General features: G+C 33.6%; 1 protein-coding gene across 5 annotated transcripts; it reads right to left on the minus strand.

Moving 5' to 3' along the window:
- Nucleotides 1-2,024: 2,024 nt before the first annotated feature.
- LOC111919150 (uncharacterized) lies at nt 2,025-13,230 on the minus strand. Of its 5 annotated transcripts, XM_023914767.3 has the most exons (7): nt 13,026-13,230; nt 9,674-10,234; nt 5,009-5,281; nt 3,744-4,440; nt 3,544-3,659; nt 2,805-2,917; nt 2,025-2,543 (listed from the first exon to the last, which is right to left on the minus strand). In XM_023914767.3, the coding sequence occupies exons 2-7, from the start codon at nt 9,687-9,689 to the stop codon at nt 2,439-2,441; spliced, it is 1,320 nt and encodes a 439-aa protein (XP_023770535.1). In that variant the 5' UTR covers nt 9,690-10,234; nt 13,026-13,230; the 3' UTR covers nt 2,025-2,438. The 5 variants fall into 5 exon arrangements, with proteins under 5 accessions (XP_023770535.1, XP_023770539.1, XP_023770537.1 ...); XM_023914771.2 differs by lacking the exon at nt 9,674-10,234 and having other exon boundaries at nt 5,009-5,167; nt 13,026-13,229; XM_023914769.2 differs by lacking the exon at nt 9,674-10,234 and having other exon boundaries at nt 5,009-5,181; nt 13,026-13,229.
- Between the last annotated feature and the right edge of the window lie 9,082 nt (nt 13,231-22,312).

Below are 22,312 nucleotides of genomic sequence, written 5' to 3' on the forward strand. Positions count from 1 at the left end.
GAAGGAATAGATTATGAAGAGACTTTCTCACATCTGGCCAAAATTGTAACAGTTAGAGCGGTTCTCTCTTTGGCTGTTCATAATTCTTAGCCTCTTTTTCAACTTGATATTAATAATGCTTTTTTGTATGGAAACTTATCTGAAAGTGTTTTTATGAGTCAACCTAAAGGGTATCATTCAAAGGGTGATACTAGAGTGTGTAGACTATTGAAATCTATTTATGGACGCCCCTAGAAAATGGAATGAGAAGTTGTGTTATTCTCTTTCTAGCTTTGGATTCAAACAAAGTATGAATGATTATTCCTTGTTTGTTAGAATTTTTCAAGATTCTTTTGTGGTTCTTCTTGTTTATGTAGATGATATTATTTTAACTGGAAACAATGAAATTGAGTTAAATAATGTTAAAAAATTTCGTAAATCACAGTTTTTAATAAAGGATCTTGGTGATTTGAAGTATTTTCTTGGTATTTAAGTTTTAAGAACCGATAATGGTATTTGTCTTTATCAAAGAAAATATTGTATGGAGTTACTTTATGAATATGGAATGCTTGCATGCAAACTTGTTAAAACTCCTTTAGAATCCAATCTCGTTATTAAAAGAGAATCAGATCTGGATAAATCAGATTATTTGGTTGATATAACTGATATCAAAAGCTTATTGGAAAATTGATTTATCTAACTATTACATGGCCTGATATTTTGTATGATGTTCAGCTGTTAAGTCGGTACATGCACAAGCCCTACAAGTATCATGTTAATAATGCTTTCGGGTTATTTAGGTATTTGAAAAATGGTCCAGGTATGGGTATTCATTTAGTTAAGTCAAATTCTTTTGATTTAGTTGGTTTTGTTGATGTTGACTAGGCTAAATGTTTGTTTAGTCGAAGGTCAGTAACAGGTTATCTTGTGTATATAGGAGGGTCACTTGTCTCTTGGAAGAGCAAGAAACAGAGTACTGTTTCTTGCTCATCCACAGAGTCTGAATACAGGGCTCTAGGCAGCATAACATGTGAAGTTATATGGATTTTAAAATTGCTTTTTGATTTGAATATAAAACCAAAGTTACCTGTAAATATTCTTTGTGATAATGAGTCAGCAATTAAGCTTGCTTTAAATCCTGGCTTTCATGAAAGAACAAAGCACTTTGAAATTGATCTACATTTTGTAAGAGAAAAAATTGAAAATGGAGTGTTAAAATTTAATAAAATTTTATCTTTATAAAAAATGCAGATATTTTGACCAAGTCTCTTGGTAGTAGTCAACATGAATATATTGTGAATAGACTTAATATGATTAATGTTTTTAAAAGTAACTAAAAATTGTTTTCTGAAATTAATGTTTAGTTTGAGGGGCATGTTGAGAAAAGTAAAGGTTTTAATATCAAACTTAAACATTAATTTATAAAGGATTCAGGGTAAGTATTGTATTTTATATACTTGCGTGGGTGTGTTATGAAAAGTGTGCAGGTTTTGTCGGGTTTATACGCGGGTTATCATCCGGGTTATGGGTGTATCCATGGTGTTAGTGACCCAGGTATATATCTGGTAACTTTGTTCATGTTGAAGAGTTAGATCTAGATTAACAGATTCAGTTGTTCATATGAGAGTGAGTTATTTATGTAGTAAGGTTTGAGTTGTAATTTGTTTGATGTATAAACCGTATGTTTCATAGTGAATGAAATGATGAAGTTGGAAAATCGTTGAGTTGTTTAGATTCTTTAGATTTGTATAGGATTAGAGTGTTTCTTGATGTAAAAGTATCTGAAGATCTTTAATTAAAGTGTGTTCTTCTTATTTCTGATGTGTTCATAAATTTTATCAAAAACATTAACCAACATTATCAAAATTAAGAACTAACAAAGCGTAAATAATTTCGATTTGTTTTATACTTCAATAACTTATGATATCTTGAAAATTTTTATCAAACTTGATTGTTTATTGAAGTGGATGAATCGATTGGTTATTTTCTTCCCGCTCGAGTTTGAGCTTAAAATCAAACCATATAATATAACAAAAAAAAAAAAGTTTTGTTCAATTTAAATATATTTTCATACTGATAACTTTCGGGAACTACAATCCAAAACCATTAAACTTCAATTATCTATTACAATGTAATTTTCTCTCAGATAAGCAAGTAAACAAACAAAAAAAAAAAGACACTTTATTGCCGTGACAACCAAAATCCCTTTTAAGTCGCACGTAAAAGCACACTTCGTTGTTGAAAATCACTTATGGAAGGAGTTCTCTACCCCTCAGGTGGACGTATGGATGTGTACATCAAACTTCTCCCCTTACCCCCACGACCTAATGGGAATTGGGCATAGTAATAGTTGTTGTGTTAACGTGTAACATGTAAACATATGCACAATAATCCAGTGCAAAAAACCAAAATGTGTAAGAAAATTCTACACACACGTTCCTTTGCGTTGTTTTCATGAACTACAAACCCAATGTTTTCCTCTCAGCTAACTTTGAGTACAAATCTTTCACAAATGGAGTCCCTTTATTTGTCGACGCTTTTTGCCACCATGTTACAAGTTCGTCCTATAATTAATAAAAGACATCAAGAATTAAAAAAAAAAAAAAAAAAAAAAGGTAAATGCCATCCATGTTTGAACTTGAGATCTTATTGATAGATTCTCACTCAATTTACTTTTTCTTTTATTAAGTGTGTCCAAATAGATTGCTGTCTAATACTTACACTTGGAAAATAAAAGAAAAAAATATGTTGTCAAACGTTAGGACTTAACAAGGAAAGCCTCATTTTCCTGACGATCTCAAAAATGAAAAGCGATGGCTAATTACCTCAAGAAAATCACAATTAGAGACATATTGACTTTCTACCAAGCATTCAACACCTCCAACTTTAACAGGAATAGGTTGCTTCAGACCTCTCCATGGGTTTTCTCCTTGTAATCCTGCAACATCATGAAGATGTATCAATGTCATACGATTTGTTGTTCACAATACTTTTTGTTTTCGTCTTACCAACATGTATTTAGCTATAAAATGATTAGTTAAAGCTTCTATTAGACTATGTATCAAGTCATGGAGAATGGAGGGAGTGATACTTTGACATGGGCATATTATAGTTTAATCCACCACATATGGATAACTACAAATAGGACCCTTGAGAATTGTCATGGGCAATCTTGATTCTTTACACTCATTTATGGCTTCCTAGAGTGGCATTAAACCAAATTCTCGTACAAGTATGCCTTCCAAGAACGTTACATGAGCATATTATATGATTATTGTTCATGGACATATATATTATTCTATTGAAATAATTAGGATTAAATGCGAGGAATAGCAACAATTTTTTTACTTTATTGTAGCATGCGACTTTCATTTCTTCCGATTACAACATTGTATTTTTAAAATACTAACGATTACAACAAAAGTCAAAATTTATGGATATAATTGTCTAGATTTTTTGATTATTTAATGTATGAAGTCCAATTTAGAAAAAGATTGAAAGCAACATGACATAATATACAAAGAAACGGAAGTACGCTTTTTAAAAATAATATGAAATGAATACCTGTTATGCATGCAACATAGTACCTTGATCCCCCTGCTCCTTCTGCCCATTTGGCAACCCGTAAACGTAGAAAATACCCATCTAAATGTGAAAACGAGAATCCGGAATTCATCCACCTGGCATTACATAACACAACATTCATGTAAATTCACTTCAAAATATCGAGCAAATAGATAAAAAAAAATTGAAGATCTTCTTACTTGAGGATATCTGTACGTGATAACCTAAGCCTCCTTATAGTGTCAAAGATATCTTTTGGTGCTTCTTTAGTTACTCTTTCATACAAACTTATATGTTTCACAACACCCTTGACCTCTTTCTTTTTTATATTTAGAAAATCGAGGGATTCATGATTACATTTGTCAACTTGTGTTATTGGTTCATGTGCCTTCACATCTTGTAAAGGGAGAGAGCGAAAAACACTTTGAAATCCCATTTTTCGGCTCTCTAAACTCTGAGTTTTGTCACAAACACTTTGATTCTCTTGGGATTTTAAACCTTTCAACATATTTGATATCCAGTTCATGAAAGAAACATCATTTCCAACATGGCGTTGCTTCTTTATTCCACTAGTTCCAAGAACCAATTGTTGTTCAAAGCTCACTCTCCTCTTCCTTTTAGTCAACAAATTACCACTTTTGCAACTTTCTATGCTTCCATGGCTATCAACCTTGTGTTTCTCATCTTGGGTATTTTCAAGAAAAGGGTCGTTAATGCAACCATCTTTTTCAATTGTAACATTACCCTTTTCAACATGTTCTTGAGGCTCACACTGAGTCAAAGGTTCAATTTTCAAAGGTGATTTATTATCAGAATCTGACCCATCAACATGTCTAGCCATTTCCTCTTCGGATACCTGGTTAGATAATTGTTCGGATGCACTTTGGTGTTGTGAACCTACAAGAAACCATAGTGCAGTTGAGCAATGCAAAGAAAAAAAAAGATTCAAGTGATTTAACTTTGGGCTAAATACAAGAAATTGCAATATACATTTTAAAACTTTTCATTATAGCCTTGTAATTTCGATTCTTCTTATTAGAACATTGAACATTCTAAATATTTCATAGAACATTGTATTATGAAAATGTACCAATTATAACAATGGGGTGACCGGTTTAAAAGATAGGAGGTTACCACTTACCATTGCTATAATTGGAAAGATAGTTCAAAAAGATAATATCAATAAATAAAAATACATTCTTGTAATAACAATAAATGAAAATACAATGTGATCAAACACTTTTTGGCTAAAATATCATATACTTTGTAACAATGAGTGGTTACAATCGGGGGAAATTAAACTAAAAAAGCTTCTTATCTCGAAAAAAATGTTTTTCTTACCCTTTTCCTTGTTTACTAAAGTTGGATTTAATTACAAAGACAATGGTTTGTTTGCAACAACAAAAGTCAATTATAATATATAGCTAATTATTCATAAAATTAATTAAAAGTTCAAAGAATTCACCACTAATATCGCTTGGGCCAACATCCCACATAAAACACGGTTTCTTCTCGACAATTTTAATGGTTAAACCTGTTCGTGGAGACCAAACTAGCTCGGCTAATGTATCGGACCCCACAAAAGGCATCATATCTTCCCTTGAATTTGCATTTGCACCTGCACCTGCAGCCATATTACTATTCTGCCACTGGTTAGTAATATCGACTGAGAGACCTAAATTTGCTTTCGTATCGTTCTTATATGTCATTAGCCAAATGTTAAAGCCAATGAGAAATCCTGAAATTGAAAGTGAATTCAAGTTGATTTTCAACATGTAAATAATAATCAAAACCTCATATGCAAAACAACTTTGTTGATCATTTTATTAGTATAATCCATAACTTTCATTATAAAACAAATGAAGAAGCAGGTGGACATGGGTTTGTAGGGAGCTTTCCATTTCATCATTTCTACTCTAGGTTGTGTGTTTGACTTAGGTTTTGTTTTAATGAAGATTTTCAGCCAAATAAATTTCCTTTTGTGTATGTTTTAATGGAGTAGGTGATATTGTTGAAAAAAGTTATTGTACATTTATTTATTATGTATGTTCTTTTTGGTTTAATGTAAGTTTGGAAGAAAAATTGGTATTTGCTTTTCTCTTCCACAACACACACAGGAAAACAAATACATCCCAACTTCTTTTTTATTTTTTCTTCAAAAAAAAGTTAAGTGATTATAAAGGCCTTAAACCAACATTTGGTATTCGGGCTACAAGTTTATGCCAAAATATCAACCCCAATCTCCATCCATGGGAGATTCGTCAAGGAATGAGAAGGATGGGCAGATTACACTACACTATCCAATGATGTCAAGAAACAACTATGTTGAATGGGCCATTAAAATGAAAGTATTCATGCAAGCATAAGGTGTTTGGGATGCTGTAGAGCCCAATAAACTAGAAGATGTAGTTGAAGTTAGAAAATATAAGATGGCACTTGCATCCATCTATCAAGGAATCCCAAAAGATATGTTGTTGTTATTGGCAGAGAAACAAACAACAATTGAAGCCTGGGAGACTGTAAAAATTATGTACATGGGGGCCGATAGAGTAAAGACGGCAAGGGTGCAGACGTTAAAAGCAGAATTTGAAGTTCTATATATGAAGGAGATGGAGACAGTGGATAAGTTTGATATGAAGATAAACAATGTTGTAAGTAATATCTAGGCCTTAGGAGACAAAGTTGGGGAAGTGTATGTAGTGAAGAAGCTACTACGAGCAGTGTCATCAAAGTTTCTTGCAGATTGCATCAACCATTGAGCAATTTGTAGACCTTGGTAAAATGGTTTTTGAAGAAGTTGTTGGTAGGTTGAAAGCTCACGAGGAGAGAATCTGAGGGCATAGTAAAGTCGAATAAAATAAGCTTTTGTTGACTTACCAAGAGTGGTCTGAAAGAAAAAAGAAGCAAAGTAAAGAGGACTCAAAATCCTTTCACAGATCCTACCACTGATAGCAGTCCAAGCAATCAACGAGGTCGTGGCAGATGGACTAACTATAGCAACTATGGAAAGGGCCATGGAAGATGTGTTACTGACCAACAACGAGAAGGAAATCGGGGGGGGTCATCTAACAGTCACGAGAAGAGCAAAATCCAATGTTATAATTGTCAAGAATATGGACATTACGCCTCAGAATATAGAAACCCAAGACGTGAAAGGAACCATGAAGCAAATCTGACCCACGATCATGTTGAATAGGCAGTATTATTGGCTTCTATTGACAATAATGAAGCAATAGGGGAGGTGTTCCTGAATGAAGAAAAAGTGACACCAAGACTGAAGTTAGCAAGTGATTAAACGACTCAGTCAAATGTGTGGTATCTAGACAATGGAGCAAGTAACCACATGACCAGCCAGAAAGATAGGTTTTAAGATCCAAACAAACAATTCAAGGTTATGTAAAGTTTGGAGATGGTTCCAAGGTACATATATAAGGGAAAGGTAATATCATATTCCAGTGCAAGAATGGAGAGCAACGAGAGTTGCAAGAAGTATCATAAGTTTGGGTCAACTAGCAGAGAATGGTGATCGGATCTTGATACAGGTATCATTTTTGTGGGTTCACAATGTAAAATGGAGACTACTCATGAAGGTAAAACAATCTCCAAAGTGTCTATATAAAATCATCTTGAATAAAGTCGAGTCTAGATGTCTGTTTGGTGAGACTTGTGAACAAACATGGCTTTGGCATGCATGAATGGTCCATGAAAATTTTACTGTTCTTAAACACATGTCAAACAAGCATTTAGTTTGTGGACTACCAAATATAGATAACCGTACACAGTTGTGTGAGGGATGTCTAGTGGGAAAGCAGACATGCAAACCATACCCAACACAATAGAGGCTTTATATGGGGACCTTTGTGGTCATATTACACCACCCTGATCTGCTGGTAACCAATACTTTATGTTGTTAGTTGATGATTTTACTCGAGTAATGTTGGTATATATGATGAAGACTAAGGATGAAGCCTTTAGTGTTTTCAAAAGATTCTGGATATCTTTTGAAACAGAAACATGTGGAAAATTAAAGACCTTCTAAACAGATCGTGGTGGTGAATTTCTATTAAAACAATTCACCACATATTGTGAAGAAACTCTTATAGACCGACACTACATAACACCATATTCTGCACAGGAAAACGGAGTAGTGGAGAGACGAAATCGAACTGTTGTAGAGATGGCAAGAAGGATACTCAAGAGTATGCATGTACCACAGTTATTATGGGGAGAGGTTGTATATCATGTTGTTTATATTCTTAATTGGGTGACCACAAAAGCCTTAAAGGATGCAACTCCTTAAGAGATGTGGACTGGAAGAAAGCCACAAGTTGAGGAGTGTTTGGGTGTATTTCTCATGCAAGAGCGACAGAAAGTCATCTTCAAAAACTTGATGATCGAAACAAACGTTTGGTGCACTTAGGATGCGAGACAAGAACGAAAGCATATAGATTATTTGATCCAAACACATAGGGGTGTTCGTTTGGATGGATCGGTTTGATCCGATCCAATCAAGTAAATCCATATTGATTTCGGTTTTCAAAACATGGATCCGAATTGTCCAAACTAAATTCAAATCCGATCCGATCCGATCCAATTACAATTCGGTTGGATCGGTTTTTATAATTCGGTTTTCAAAAATCGAAACATTTTAAAACGACATATATTACTCAACTTTACACAAGAAGCAAAAACAAATAATTTAGTTGTGATTTGAAATTTATAAACAATTAATAAGAAGATATATTATAGTTAAGTATTTTATAGATACAAAACTTTTGAGAGAAAATCATATTAATGTTTTTTTTATCGGGTGAAACGTTTTATACCTATTTGAAAAAATAAATTACAAAATTAATAAATAACTATAGATATATATTATAAATAGATAAATAATAAATGTTTATTCGGTTTTTTTGGACTATTCGGTTCTTATTTTTTAAACCAAAACCAATCCGAAATCCAAAATAATAATTCGGTTTTGTTGAAAACCAATCCAAAAATCCGAATATCCGAACCAAATAGTCCAATCCAAATAGTCCAATTGGATAATTCGGTTTTATCCGAATAGTGAACAACCCTACAAACACATGGAAAATATGTATCAGTACGGATGTATGTTTTGCAGAAGATGAAGCTTGGTCATAAGAAAACTCAACCATGTTAAAAAGTACACCATGAGCAACTTTACAATTGAATGTTACCCTCTAGAAAGTAGCCATGAAGATGTGAGCAACCAGGAACATGAAATCTGGATGCAAAGTCCTACACCATAACAAACCCAGTAGACAAGTACACAAGCCTCTACACATACAACCACAAGTTCGACCAGTTCAGATGCTTCTACAAGTACCGCATCACACTTGACATGTTAAGGAGCCCCGAAAAGGTATCGTTTATTCATACTCCATGGCAAGTGATGAATTTTTATGATGAGTGTGATGAATTTTTATTCATGCATGATAGTGAGGAGCCTTTGTCATACTCCATGGCAAGTGAGAATGTTGATTAGGTAAATGCAATGAGATGTGAACTAGAAGCCATTAAAAGAAATAAAACCTGGAACCTAGTTGAAGTCCCACCAGGTCGAAAACCCATTGGTCTTAAGTGGTTTTACAAACTGAAAAAGGATCCAAAAGGAAAAGTACCAAAGCATAAGGTGAGGTTAGTAGCAAAGGGCTATGTTCAGAAACCTGGGATAGACTTTGATGAAGTCTTCGCACCCGTTGTCCGACTTGAAACAATATATATTTTGCTTGCTCTTGTAGGATGGATTGTGCACCACTTTGATGTAAATTATACATTTCTATATGGAGATTTGGAAGAGGAAGTTTATGTAACTCAACCGAAGGGGTTTGTGAATCATAATGAAGTAGGAAAAGTATACAAGCTGTCAAAAGCTTTGTATGGGCTTCGTCAAGCTCCCAGAGCTTGGAACTCCCTTTTGGATAAGTATCTGAAAACTTTGGGTTTTATGAAATTCCCACAAGAATATGAAATTTATACAAGAAAAAGGAATGATAAGCTCTTAATAGTTGGGGTGTATGTTGATGATCTTATTGTTACAGGAAATTATAGTAATGAAGTGAAGCAATTTAAAGAACAAATGCAACAGGAGTTTGAAATGAGTTACCTCGGCTCTTTGTCATGCTACCTGGGTATTGAAGTGGGTCAACATAAAGATGGTATTACGCTAAAGCAAACAGGATATGCGAAAAATATCTTGGAAAAGGCAGGCGTGGCTGAGTGCAACTCATGCAAATATCAAATTGAATCCAGGTTAGAGCTAACAAAAGATGAAGAGGGAGACCCGGTAAATCCCATAGAGTATAGGAACATCATTGAAGATTTAAGATATCTCACACACACTCGACCCGACATCTTTTATGTTGTCGGGGTTGTAAGTCGATTCATGGAGAGACCCACAGTCAAGCATCTATGAGCAGTGGAACACATTCTGAGATATATTAAAGGAACCATTGACTATTGCTTAATCTATACACCAAGGGAGTGAAGAAGACATTGTAACCGGGTACATTGACAGTGATCTTGCAAGGGACGTAAATGACAGACGCAACACATCAGGAATGTCATTCCATCTTAATGAAAAGTTGGTTACTTGGGCGTCGTAAAAACAGAGGAGTGTAGTTTTTTCCGCATGCGAAGCAGAATTCATGGCGGCGACAAGTGCAACCTGCCAAGGGATATGGATGCGTCGATTGCTTAGTGAGTTAACAGGAAAGAATGTGGTGTTGCATGCCAACAACAAATCAACCATAGATTTGATATAAAAAAATCAGTGTTTCATGGGATAAGCAAACACATCGACACAAGATTTCATTTTATTTGAATGTGTCGAGAAAGGAGATATAAAAGTCACCCATGTGAGGAGCAAGGAACAGAAGACAGATATTCTCACAAAATTCATGACAAGCAAGAAGTTTGAGGATATGGGTAACTTGTTGGGAGTGAAGCAACTAAAAATTATGGATCAAGTGTATAATCAATAACTTTTATTATACAACAAATGAAAAAGCATGTGGTACAATCACGTGGGTTTGTTAGGAGCTGTCCATTTCATCATTTCTACTCTAGGTTGTGTGTTTGATTTATGTTTTGTTTTAATGAAGATTGTCAGCCAAATAAATTTCATTTTATGTATGTTTTAATGGAGTAGGTGATATTATCCAGAAAAGTTATTGTAGATTTATTATGTATGTTCTTTTTGGTGTAATGTAAGTTTGGAAGAAAGAGGCATGAATTAATCTTAACTTTTGGCATTTGCTTTTCTCTTCCACAGCACACACACGAAAAATAAATACACTCCATCTTCCTTTCTATTTTTTATGCAAAAAAAAGTCAAGTGATTATAAAGGCCTTAAACCACCATGGTTTTAACTTGATCTGGAGGTTATTGGGCTAATCTATAAATTTGGGCTTTGGGGTGTTCCAAAACTGATCTCATGTGTTTGATTTTGGGTGTAGGAATTAAGTGAGGGAGTTTATACAATGCGTTCCATATGTAAAAAATATGAGAATTGTAAATTCTCAAAGTAACACATCCTATAAGTAACAAGCATCACTTGAGACACTCGCAAAATACTTCGTGGGTCTTTATCATAAGCTTTAAGCTGTGAGCTATATTAACAACTTCCACTATGATTTTAAGTTGATTCATATTTTATTTGGCTAGTATATAGCTGCTTTGGGCTTGGGGTATTACATGGAAATCGGGGAATGCACATGCATATCTTTGGAAAATAAATTTGTAGTGTTTATATTGTAAAAAGATAAAAGAAAATTAAATTTATTTATTTATTTATTTTTTGCTATAATAGTGCAATTAGTGAGCTTCTTATTTTGTTATGCTAGGGAGTCTCCAACCTAACAACAAATCCCATTTTTGCAACATTTTACACTAATCCAACACAATTTGTTGTACTATTTTGGCGTTAAACTTTGATGTATACAATTTAGTTTTTCAAGTTTGAGTTTAAGCATTTGTAGTTAATTTAATTTTATAGTATATTTTAACTATAATGTTTGTTTTTTTTAAGCAACTCCTAAACTACATCAACTGTCTCCAAGACTTGAACACTTAATTATTTAGGAGGAACATTTTTTCCATTTTATGATATTGCTAGGCTATAAGCCTTTTGGTGTAATATTTGTTGCTTGTAATTGTATGTTATACATTAAATTGTTATTAATTACTTATATATGTATAAGTTATTTAGTTATAATTGTTTTAATTATATAGTCTTTAAATTTGTTGCAACAAAAGGATGTAAGACAAATATGTAAAAAGCGTATAAATAGAAGGGGTATTGTTGAAATTTTCTATAGGATAATGAAAAGGTGGTTTAACCGGTTGAAGATTAATCATGTTTGAACTAAATATTACTTCACTTTGGTGCAACCATTGACTCCAATAAAATGAATATTATTGGTATAACAGAGTGATAGCAATACGTTCTTTACCATTTTCGACATTTTCATTAATCTTGCTATATTGATTATCTAAGCACTATCTTTATTTCTCAAATAACACCACTAATCACATCTTTATTTATTCTTATATCATACAAGTATCTTATCCATTATTGAAGTCCATCTTTTTGAATTTGAGTTAGGGTTAAGTTATGAATTATTTAAAAAACAAATGATAAAGTGAAAACCACATCAAATTATAATTATACATAAAATAAGAAGATAGGTAACAATGACTATTGATCACATATATAATGAATACAAAGAAAACCGATCTGGTTATCCAAAATCAGTATCATCAATTGATGTAACTACTTGATAGATAAGTTTATTTTTCCTAAAAGACATTTGACCTAAAGGTATAGATGTGTTCAAAATGTGTAATTTTTTAAATGGTGGAAGGTCTATACACAAAATTTTGTATAGATTTAGAAGTAAAAATTATATAAATGTTTTATCCCCTTCTATAAAACACAATAAATATATTTTAGATCGGAATGTTTCCAAAAAAGGAAATGTTCTCTATTTCTGACAACCATCCAAAAAAGAAAATTATTCCAACTTTAAGAAAAAGCATTTTTAAATTCTCACAATGATCAAAAAAAGAACCAAGTCATCTTGAGATTTTCAACTCCGGAAACAAATAAACCTAAATTACCTTTGCATCCCCAAACTTTTTTCAAAATTTCCATTAAATTAACAAAACAAAATCGGGAAACAAAGAAAAAGAAAATCAAGTTCAAATTCGAAGATGAAAATATATCAATATTCATTTGAACAAAAATGAGAAAAAGCCAATAATTAGCTGACATCCGTAAATCCATGAAATCTATTGAGATTTCTATTAAAACCCCAATATTTATTTAAAGCTATAAACATCCATACACACAAAGGTACACAATGAACCAAAAGAAAAACACCTCAATTGCAGATTCTATATATAAATATTCTCATCACATATTAAAACCTAGAAGAAATGGTGAAAAACGACTCACCTTACACGCCACACGACCATGAATCGGTTGGATTCTCTCTGAAAAGTCAAAACCCCAATGGTTGACCTTTTTGTATTGAACTTGACTACTCGTTTTCTGAATTTTGTAAAGAAAATAGTCAAACACAAATGGAGATAAGACTACTTGTGGGTTTTTACGAAGAGGAGAGAGATGGAGGAAAAGAGTTTATACGCTAGGCGTCATAATACTAACAGTGACATGCATAGAGCTCCTTTAGTAGTGTGGTTGATGATGTGCCACATGGGGACTTGTGAATGGTGAGAAGAAAATTTAGAAAACATTTACGACATTTATGAATCCTTGGCTGTTTATGGTCCCAACTCCCAATTCATCAACGTAGTTATTAAAGTATTTAATTTATATTTATTAATTTATTAACTTTATTTAAATTGTAAAAGATTATTCGAAATCGTTATTTTTTTATTTAAATTTTTATTACAAATGTGATAATTTATTTATTTATTTTGTTATTATGAAAACATTATTTTTTTTTGAATGTCGAGCAAAAATAATATATTAGTACAAAAAAAATTAAGCAAGACGCTTAGGTGAAATACACACGAAGTTTGAAATAAGGGATATAGATTAATCTACATTATAAAATTTAGACCTAAGCTTTGTCCAATTAAAAGTGTTCATACAAATGTCATCCGTAATAACCATAACCGTTTCTTATTTGTTTCAAAAACAGCTCCATTACACACCTTCCAAATAAACCAAAAAGAGTGGTATAGGCAAGAGACAAAATAAGATTGTGAAGATTTCTTCCCCTATTCATAGAATTGGTCATCTCTTGCAAGTCCGGACAAGAAAATGAGAAGCATTGAAAATCGATGACCAATGCATAAGCCACTACCACAATTTAATTGCAAGCCAATAAGAAAAGAAAATGTGATCAACACTTTCATCCATGGACTTGCATAACAGACATAGACTAGAATACGTTCTAATCCCTCTTAATGCCAAGTTAGGAAAAATGGGAACTCTTTTTGGAAAGAAGCACCGGACAAAGGATTAATCTTAAATGGAATCCATTTCAAACAATGAAATTGAGAAGGCGCCACCACACTCGATTTTGGCAATGAGCTCACGCACATCTTTTACCGAAAAAGACTCATTTAAGTCTCATGTCCAGATCCAACTGTCACAATAACTGTCACAATGTTTAGTACTCATTTTACATTCACTAAATGATTTAAGAAGCCTATTTTTACCCCTAATTTTATAACTTTATATAGCTTTTGAGCTTAAAAAAGACAAATTTACGTTAAATTTCATGATGGATTTCAAATCTCATTGATGATGTTTCTTTGTCTCATTCATTTGGGATTAAGCTACTTTAGTGGGTCCCTCATCGCCTATTCGATAGGTGGTGGGAGTTGGACTTCCTTTTATGAAATCCAAATTTCTTAAACGAACTGACAACTCATTAACTTGTTTTTACAAGTTTGCCAAAGTTTCTTAGGTCCCCATCGCCTATTCGACGAGTATTAGTGGGAGTTGGTTTTCATCTCACGAAATCCAAATATAGCTTTTTACAAGCTTTTTGATATAAATTGATGGCTTGCATCACCACTTGTCATCACAAGTGCAAATCGAGTTCCTTGGGTTCCCCTTCGCTTATTCAACGGGTTGGTTGGAGTTGATTTTCTTTTTATGAAAATCAAATTATAAAATGTTGTGCTTATAGTTGAATTGATGAATTTTCTTATTTCACTTGTTATTGCAAGTGCGACCTGTGCTTCACAGGTTTCCTACCACCTATTCCATAGGTTTTGGTAGAAACTGGTCTTCTTTTCATGAAGTTTAAATTGTCTTTATAATGAATTGGCGGAATTTATTTCACTTGTAAAATAAAGTGTGACCTACTTTGGTGGGTTCCTCATCTCCTATTTGATGGGATGATGAGAGTTGGACTTCTTTTTATAAAGTCCAAAATTTCTATGGAATTGACGATGTGATGGTCTTCATTTCATGAAATCCAAATATGCTTTTAACGAGTTAACGGATTTGGTTTATGTGCTCAAAGTTCTATTAATGATGTTTTCATGTTGAATATGTTCGGATTTCATTGAAGGTGCAGTCAAGATAAAAATATTTAAAAACTCATTTATCAAATACCAAAAAAAAAGTCAAGTGGAGGACATCAAATTGCTAGATTTAAGAAGCCCAAAAAGTGTCCAATTCAAGGCTGTTTTTTGTAACAAAGTTAAGTTTAAGCCCATTCCAATTCCATTTTAGTTTTGCTTCATGGAGAGTGGAGACACATAATGACAAATGGAGTCACAAATCTATGCTAACATACAACTCAATGAAAAAAGTGAATGACATTTTCTAATTTGATGATTCATGGAGTTCAAGAAGAAAAGGAATCTTGTTGACTTGAGCTCTTTAAAGATTTCATGAATTAAAGAGATCCTTTCATCACCCTTTCAGTCTCCATTCACCCATATTCATCACCTTCACCCATCTTCACAACCTGAAACTTTCTCCATCACCCTTCACCCCTTGCCATCTTCACCATCACCATCCTTCACTATTCACTACCATGACCCCTCACCCCCCCCCTCTCAATAACCCATACTTCTACTAACACCACAGACAACCATTATCCATATAACAACACCCCAATACCACCTAATGGGTTTTGATTCAAAATATAAGCGTGTTTTCAAAAAAATCGGTCAACGGAAGCATAAAAAATAACATGTTTATTTTTAAATTTATAACAAAACCAAACCATATAGGATCCATTTATAAAGGTTAGAATGATATTAAAGCAACCAAAGAGTGTTTTAGAATGACTTTTTGAAGCCTTTGAACCCACTTGGTTTTGGAGTGTTGATGAAGATAGAAAAATCAAAGAGTATGATTTTCTCTACAAGTATCCAACATCAAATTAAGGCACTTGAATTTCTAGTTCCTTCTTGTATAAAGTACTTCTTAAGCCTTTAAGTGCTGAACTTAAATAAGCACTAATGAAAATGAAATTTAGAGCACCATTTTTTCAATATACTTCAAAAGACAAGAAGAATAAGGAGGGTGAGAGTTATTTCGGCCACAATGAAAAAGAGAGGAAAACTAGTGAAAAAACTAGCCAAAAACTCATGTAAAATCCTTCCTTTTATACTCCCATGCAAGACATACATTTACATTATAATAAGATAAAGTATTGGTAACCTTTCAGAAACATGGGGACATAAGAAGAAAGTTGACAAGCAACCTCTTCTCTTATAAAAATGATTTTGGCCATGCTTAAGAAGAAGACAAAAAATCATCTAGGTAGTTAATTAACTATGATATGTTAACTCATTAAGTTAATCATGGTTAACCAAAGTGTCCAAAACTTTGTACATGACTTATTAATATATCATATAATATAATAACTAGTTGTACTCTCTTTAATTATTATTTTCACAAAATAATAATTATTCTAAATACAAGAAGTGATATTATTTATCAATAATCATATCAATAATAAACATACAAAATGTGCCAACTTGATAAAGATGTGACCCTATAAGATCATATACTATTAGTAATATCACTCAATAATGATCCTTGGGCATATAGATTCAACAATCTCCCATTTGCACAAGATTTATTACAGACTGACATAGACAGTAGTTGGCGTCTAGCAATGGGCTACTATCTCTAAAAACATATGAAGGGTGTCATCTTATCAACAACCAAATCCAAGAGCTCTAATCTACAATTGTTACTAAAGGTGGGGTATTAGTTATTCATTTGTCTTAGACATCATGTTGAACATGAGATATGGATCACGATCAATCTCATTTAGTGGACAACTTTTGTAAGGCCTTATATGTCTAACTCTCAACAAATAAGAGGAACAAATCCCATCTTGACTACATATGCCCATCATTGTAGTTCATATCATATCCAACAATGGCCCTTATGACTGGCTTTTATAGAACAACGTTAAGCCATGTCAAAGCACAACAATTCCTACACTTCAAGTCCCAAATATGTATCTCAGGTCTAAGAATACAAAGATACAACCTTGATCAAAACATCACTCGTGACTATAATCCATAAAGTGATTTTGATACGGGTCAGGTCCAGTACTTATTCTCCCAATCAAGTACCTATGAAGTTGGTAGCAGCTCTTGCTATTTTCATCTCCATGAAAATCAATCATTCCACTCATATTAGTCTTACCTCATAGATGCTCCCACAACTATGAATGACTTTGGACATTTAGAATAACCGAGGTTATTCAAGGATTAAACATGCTAATATAGAACACAACAACTATTTAATGAAAGACTATATCAACTCATTGTGATATATGTTGCTTGTACTGTTCCAATATCCAACTACTAAATTCAATCAAATACATCTACTTAGGACAATAAGGTCCTATAGCACTCGCTTGAATTTCATTATTTAGCTAATTAAGGAACTTAGTTAAGTAGATTTGAGAAACTTAATTTGTATAAACTTTACGGATACAAATATTTTCAGTTTTTATATATAACTCATAAATAGAGAAACTTATTGAAAATGTATTAGATGCTTAAATATGACTTAGATACTAGTACTTCTGTAATGGGATTACTCATTGTCATAATGAACTATACATTAAACATCTTAGTATGTGGTTCCCCGAACAACAATGTACTCTAACTCTAATGTTTAATTGTAATTAAAATCTACATGGAACTACTATCGATGTAAGTTCTCACCATTCATAATGAGAACACCCCCTATTGTGATTGACATTCATCTCAATCTATTTGGAAGTTTAACATGTGTGTAACAACTTAAACATAGTTTCTTTCAAATACTCTGCAGATTAGGAATATTTTTTTAGTTCTCGTAAGTACTTTAGAATGTTCCTATAAACCACACAATGACCTGTTCTCGGATTATACTGGTATCATTCTACATGATCTAAGAATATGAAGTATTTGGCCTTCATGCATAGTCATGACATATATGATTAATCCAATTAAAGTAGCATATGGAATACAATCACATTATCTAGGTCAAAACCATTGTACTAATATTTTGAGGGATACTCAAAATCATGTCATGTGGTATTGACAAGATAAACTCTCTTAGAGTCTTATATCTTAAGCTATTTTAAGATCCTTGAAAATGAATGTAATTTTACTTAATCTTTTATGTTGCCATGAAGTATCTATATAGATCTTTATGTTGCATAAGGTGTCTAAGTCTATAACTATTTCTAGTATGTACTTGACCCAGTTTGGCATGGTCCATTTGGGTTGCATGGCATCATGCATTTGGATAGACTAAAATGAGAGAAATAACACTTATGATTTATTAACATATCATAAGTTCTAATATATTAATAATATTATTTAATTAGTATTGATCAGGAATTAATTAAATGATAAAAAGGTGACTAATTAAATATATGGGTTGATTATGTAAATCATCCATACTTGTATAGTGAGCTAATGCTTCATGGATTATCAAGTTGGGCTAAAACCCATAGGATGGTCCATAGTAGTTATAGAACCCATGGGTCATGGAAATGAAAGGTCATGACAATTAGGGTTTACATGGTGTAACCCTAATTGTAACACACTATATAAGGACCCTTTTGTTCACCAAAATCGGCACTTAAGCAAGAAAGAGAGGGCTAGCCGATTTCAAGTAGTGTGACATTTCTCTCAAAGTTTATTCCAAGTGCATTTGGTGTTGTGTGAGACATTTGAGCCATCATACTTAGGGTGCTAGGCTCTCAAGGTTTTCAAGGAATCCAAACTACTACAAGGTATGTTTTCTAGCTAACTTTTATATTGAAAAGTTCCCCATGTATGCTAGATAGGATTATGAACCTTGGAAATCAATTTTGCATGTATCTTAGTCAAACATAGATCCAAGGTTTCTAGGGTTGCATGAACACCTTAGGAGTGTTAGAATGCTCCAAACCCTACAGTGGTATCAGTGCCTAGGCTTGTTTGTTTGATACTTGATGCAAAATAGTTGAAAAAGTTGAAATTCTTGCTGTCTGCATAGAGGACTCGCCAAGTCCATGGGGGGACTCGACGGGTCCAAACGTATCTTCAACCAACTCGGCGAGTCAGTTCCTGCACTCGACGAGTTGGCCAGGCAAAGTGCAGATTTTCAATTTTTGCTGCTGGAAATGGACTAGAAACATTACCCTAAACTGTTTTGGTGTTTTAAAACTTGTTTTAGATGGTGTAATGGTTGTTCTAATCCATTTACAAATGCTAATAGCAAATATTCATGTTTATATGTGTTCATATGTTCTTGAAATTTTGATATGAATATTCATGTTCTTATAAGTTCTTGCAAGATTATAGGAATTATGTGCTATTGACTGGTAGTTAATTCATGATCATGATGTGTTTTAATGGAGTCCATAACTTGTCCTCAAGTTATGGATAACCAAAATTCACTTTGTAATAAATCCATTAAAAGAACACATAAGTTAAAAAAATGAAGAGTCTTCATTTTTAATAAACAATAACTCATAAGTTATGAACTGAAAAAGTTTTGTAAAGTTACAAAACTTTCCCTCAAGTTTTGGAACATGTAAAGTCATCTTGTAAACTTTAGTTCCAACCCCTAGAATTTTAAAAGTTAAATTTCAACCCTTATACTTTATAATATTATAAGTTAATAATATATATATATATATATATATATATATATATATATATATATATATGTATATATGTATAAGATCAAGTCGTTTTACCGTTAGTAGGCCTCATTCACGAAGCCGGTCTATAAGGGAGGTATAAGGTTGCTGCCTATAAAATGGCAGCTTAATGAGTGTCCACTCTGACCCACCGCTTCCTTGATCGGTGGAGGGTCGTTAGCCGAATGGGTAGAACAATGACTTAAAAATTCTCATTAAAAGTATAATGATTATTATAAAGTAACTAAATGTTTTTTATAAATTTCCAATCTTAGTTACTTTAGGAAAATGTGAATAAGGTGCTAACCCATGAAATTACAGTTTGCACCTTGATTGAGTCGTTAGTGGAGCGTGTGTGGTTAACCGGCACACTAACTTGGACTTAAAAAGGTAGGCAAAGGGTGACTTAAGGTTTTTCATAGGTCGATGGAGCGCGTGTGGCAAACCAGCACATCGATTGAATGAAAAACATTAAGGGTACCAAGTAATTTGCATGGTTACTTCACACCTTGTTTTGTGATCCTCGGCATCCCAGTCACAAAAACATGAAGGGCACACTCGAGATTGAAACATGCCATTGAAAAGTTCAATGAATCTCAAAAGAATCTAGGAGTTTCTAAAACCAATTAAAACCTAATAATTTATATTTCATTTTTCATGGTGGAAATTGGTGAATCGTTATTCACCTACCTTTCAAATATGTTATAGCTTAGATTACGGCATCCCTCTTCTAAGTTATAATATATTGTGATTAGATCCTAGCCTTAATATTACATTTGGGTGTTTTATTAAGCACTATCTTTATATCTAAACTAAACTTGTTTTTTCTTCTTTTCAGATGTCTTCCAACAATGATGCTTCTGGCTCTAACCCTATTGGCTCCTTCTCTCTCATGAACCTTTGTGGGAGAGTCATCTTTCATGGATCCAACTTTATGGATTGGATCAGGAACATCAGGATGCTCACTCGGTATGAGGACAAGGAATATGTCCTCGACAAGGAGCTTAAGGTACCCGAGCCGTCTGCTTTTCCTGAGGAGGTTGCTAAATATGAGGCACATGAAAGAGATGCTACCAAAGTGGCATGCATCATGTTGGCCACTATGACAGCCGAGCTCCAAAAGTCCTATGAGAACTACTATCCTTTTGAGATGCACCACGATTTGATGGACCGTTACCATCAGAGTGCTCGTCAAGAGCGATATGAAATCATCTCCTCTATGATAACAACCCGGATGAAGGATGGTGAACCCATCATGGGCCACATGCAGAAAATGAAAAGGTATGTGAACCGTTTGCTGAAACTAAATGTGAACTTCCCCGAGGAGTTAGCAATAGATATCATTTTGCACTCCTTACCATCGTGTTATGACCAATTCCACATGACATACCACATGAACAAGGGGAAGTTACCCTCAGCATGCTTCAAGGACTCCTAAAGACCGCTGAAACAGGTCTTAAAGGTAAGTCGGTTGTTACCGCTCCTACTCCTACTCCAAACTCCGCCCCTATCCTGGCAATTGGGAAAGGTGGAGGGAAAAAGAGGAAGAACCCTTCGAAGGGTACCAAGGGTAAGACCCTTGATGGCTCCTCTTCAAGTGGAACCAATAAAGGTTTCGTCACTCCTTCTTTTGACCCAAAAGAGGCTAAATGCTTCTATTTCCATGAAAAGTTGCATTGGAAGTGGAACTACCCAAAATACCAGCAAGACTTAAAGGATGGGAAAATAAAACCCTCCCACGTAGGTATTTACACAATATTGTCTAATAACTCACCCTATTCTAACTCTTGGGTCCTTGATACAGGATGTAGAATTCACATATGATCCGATTTGTAGGGACTAAGAAGAAGTGAGAATGTGGAGCATGGAAAGATAAACTTGATCATGGGAAATAGGAAAGCTTCACCTGTCACCAAGATTGGAGTTTATTCTTTGTTTCTAAGTAGTAGGTTTACATTAGATTTAAATAAATGTTGTTACTCGCCTGAAATGGCAAGAAATATTATTTCCTTTCATGATTTGTACAAACAAGGGTTTACCTTTTCTTTTGATACTGAAGTTGGTGAAATAAATGCTTTCTTTAATATTGTTCTTTATTTTAAAGCATTACATTGTGATGGTGTGTATGAAGTTGTGTCTATTGTAGATAACATAGGAAATAATGTGTTGTGTATTGATTCTTCTAATAAAAATAACTTGGATAAAGCAACTTTATGGCATTGTCGTCTTGGACATGTAAGCAAGAAACGCATAGGCTAACTCCAAAAGGATGGAATTGGGAGTCATTTGAACTACATTCAGATGATAGTTGTGAATCATGCTTACTTGGAAAAATGAAAAAGTCACCCTTTACTGGTTCTTGTGCAAGGGATGAAGGTTTGTTGGATCTAGTGCACACAAATGTGTGTGGACCCTTCAAAACTGCCACAAGGGATGCTAATCGTTATTATGTGACTTTTATAGATGATTATAGTAAATATGGTTATGTCTACTTAGTCAAGCATAAGTCAGAGACTTTTGAAAGGTTTAAAGAGTTTAAACAAGAAGTCGAGAATCAACTGGGCATGAACATTAAGATGCTTCGATCCGATCGAGGTGGTGA

This window comes from Lactuca sativa, chromosome 3 (genome assembly GCF_002870075.4).
Source record: "Lactuca sativa cultivar Salinas chromosome 3, Lsat_Salinas_v11, whole genome shotgun sequence".
NCBI classification, from domain to species: Eukaryota; Viridiplantae; Streptophyta; class Magnoliopsida; order Asterales; family Asteraceae; genus Lactuca; species Lactuca sativa.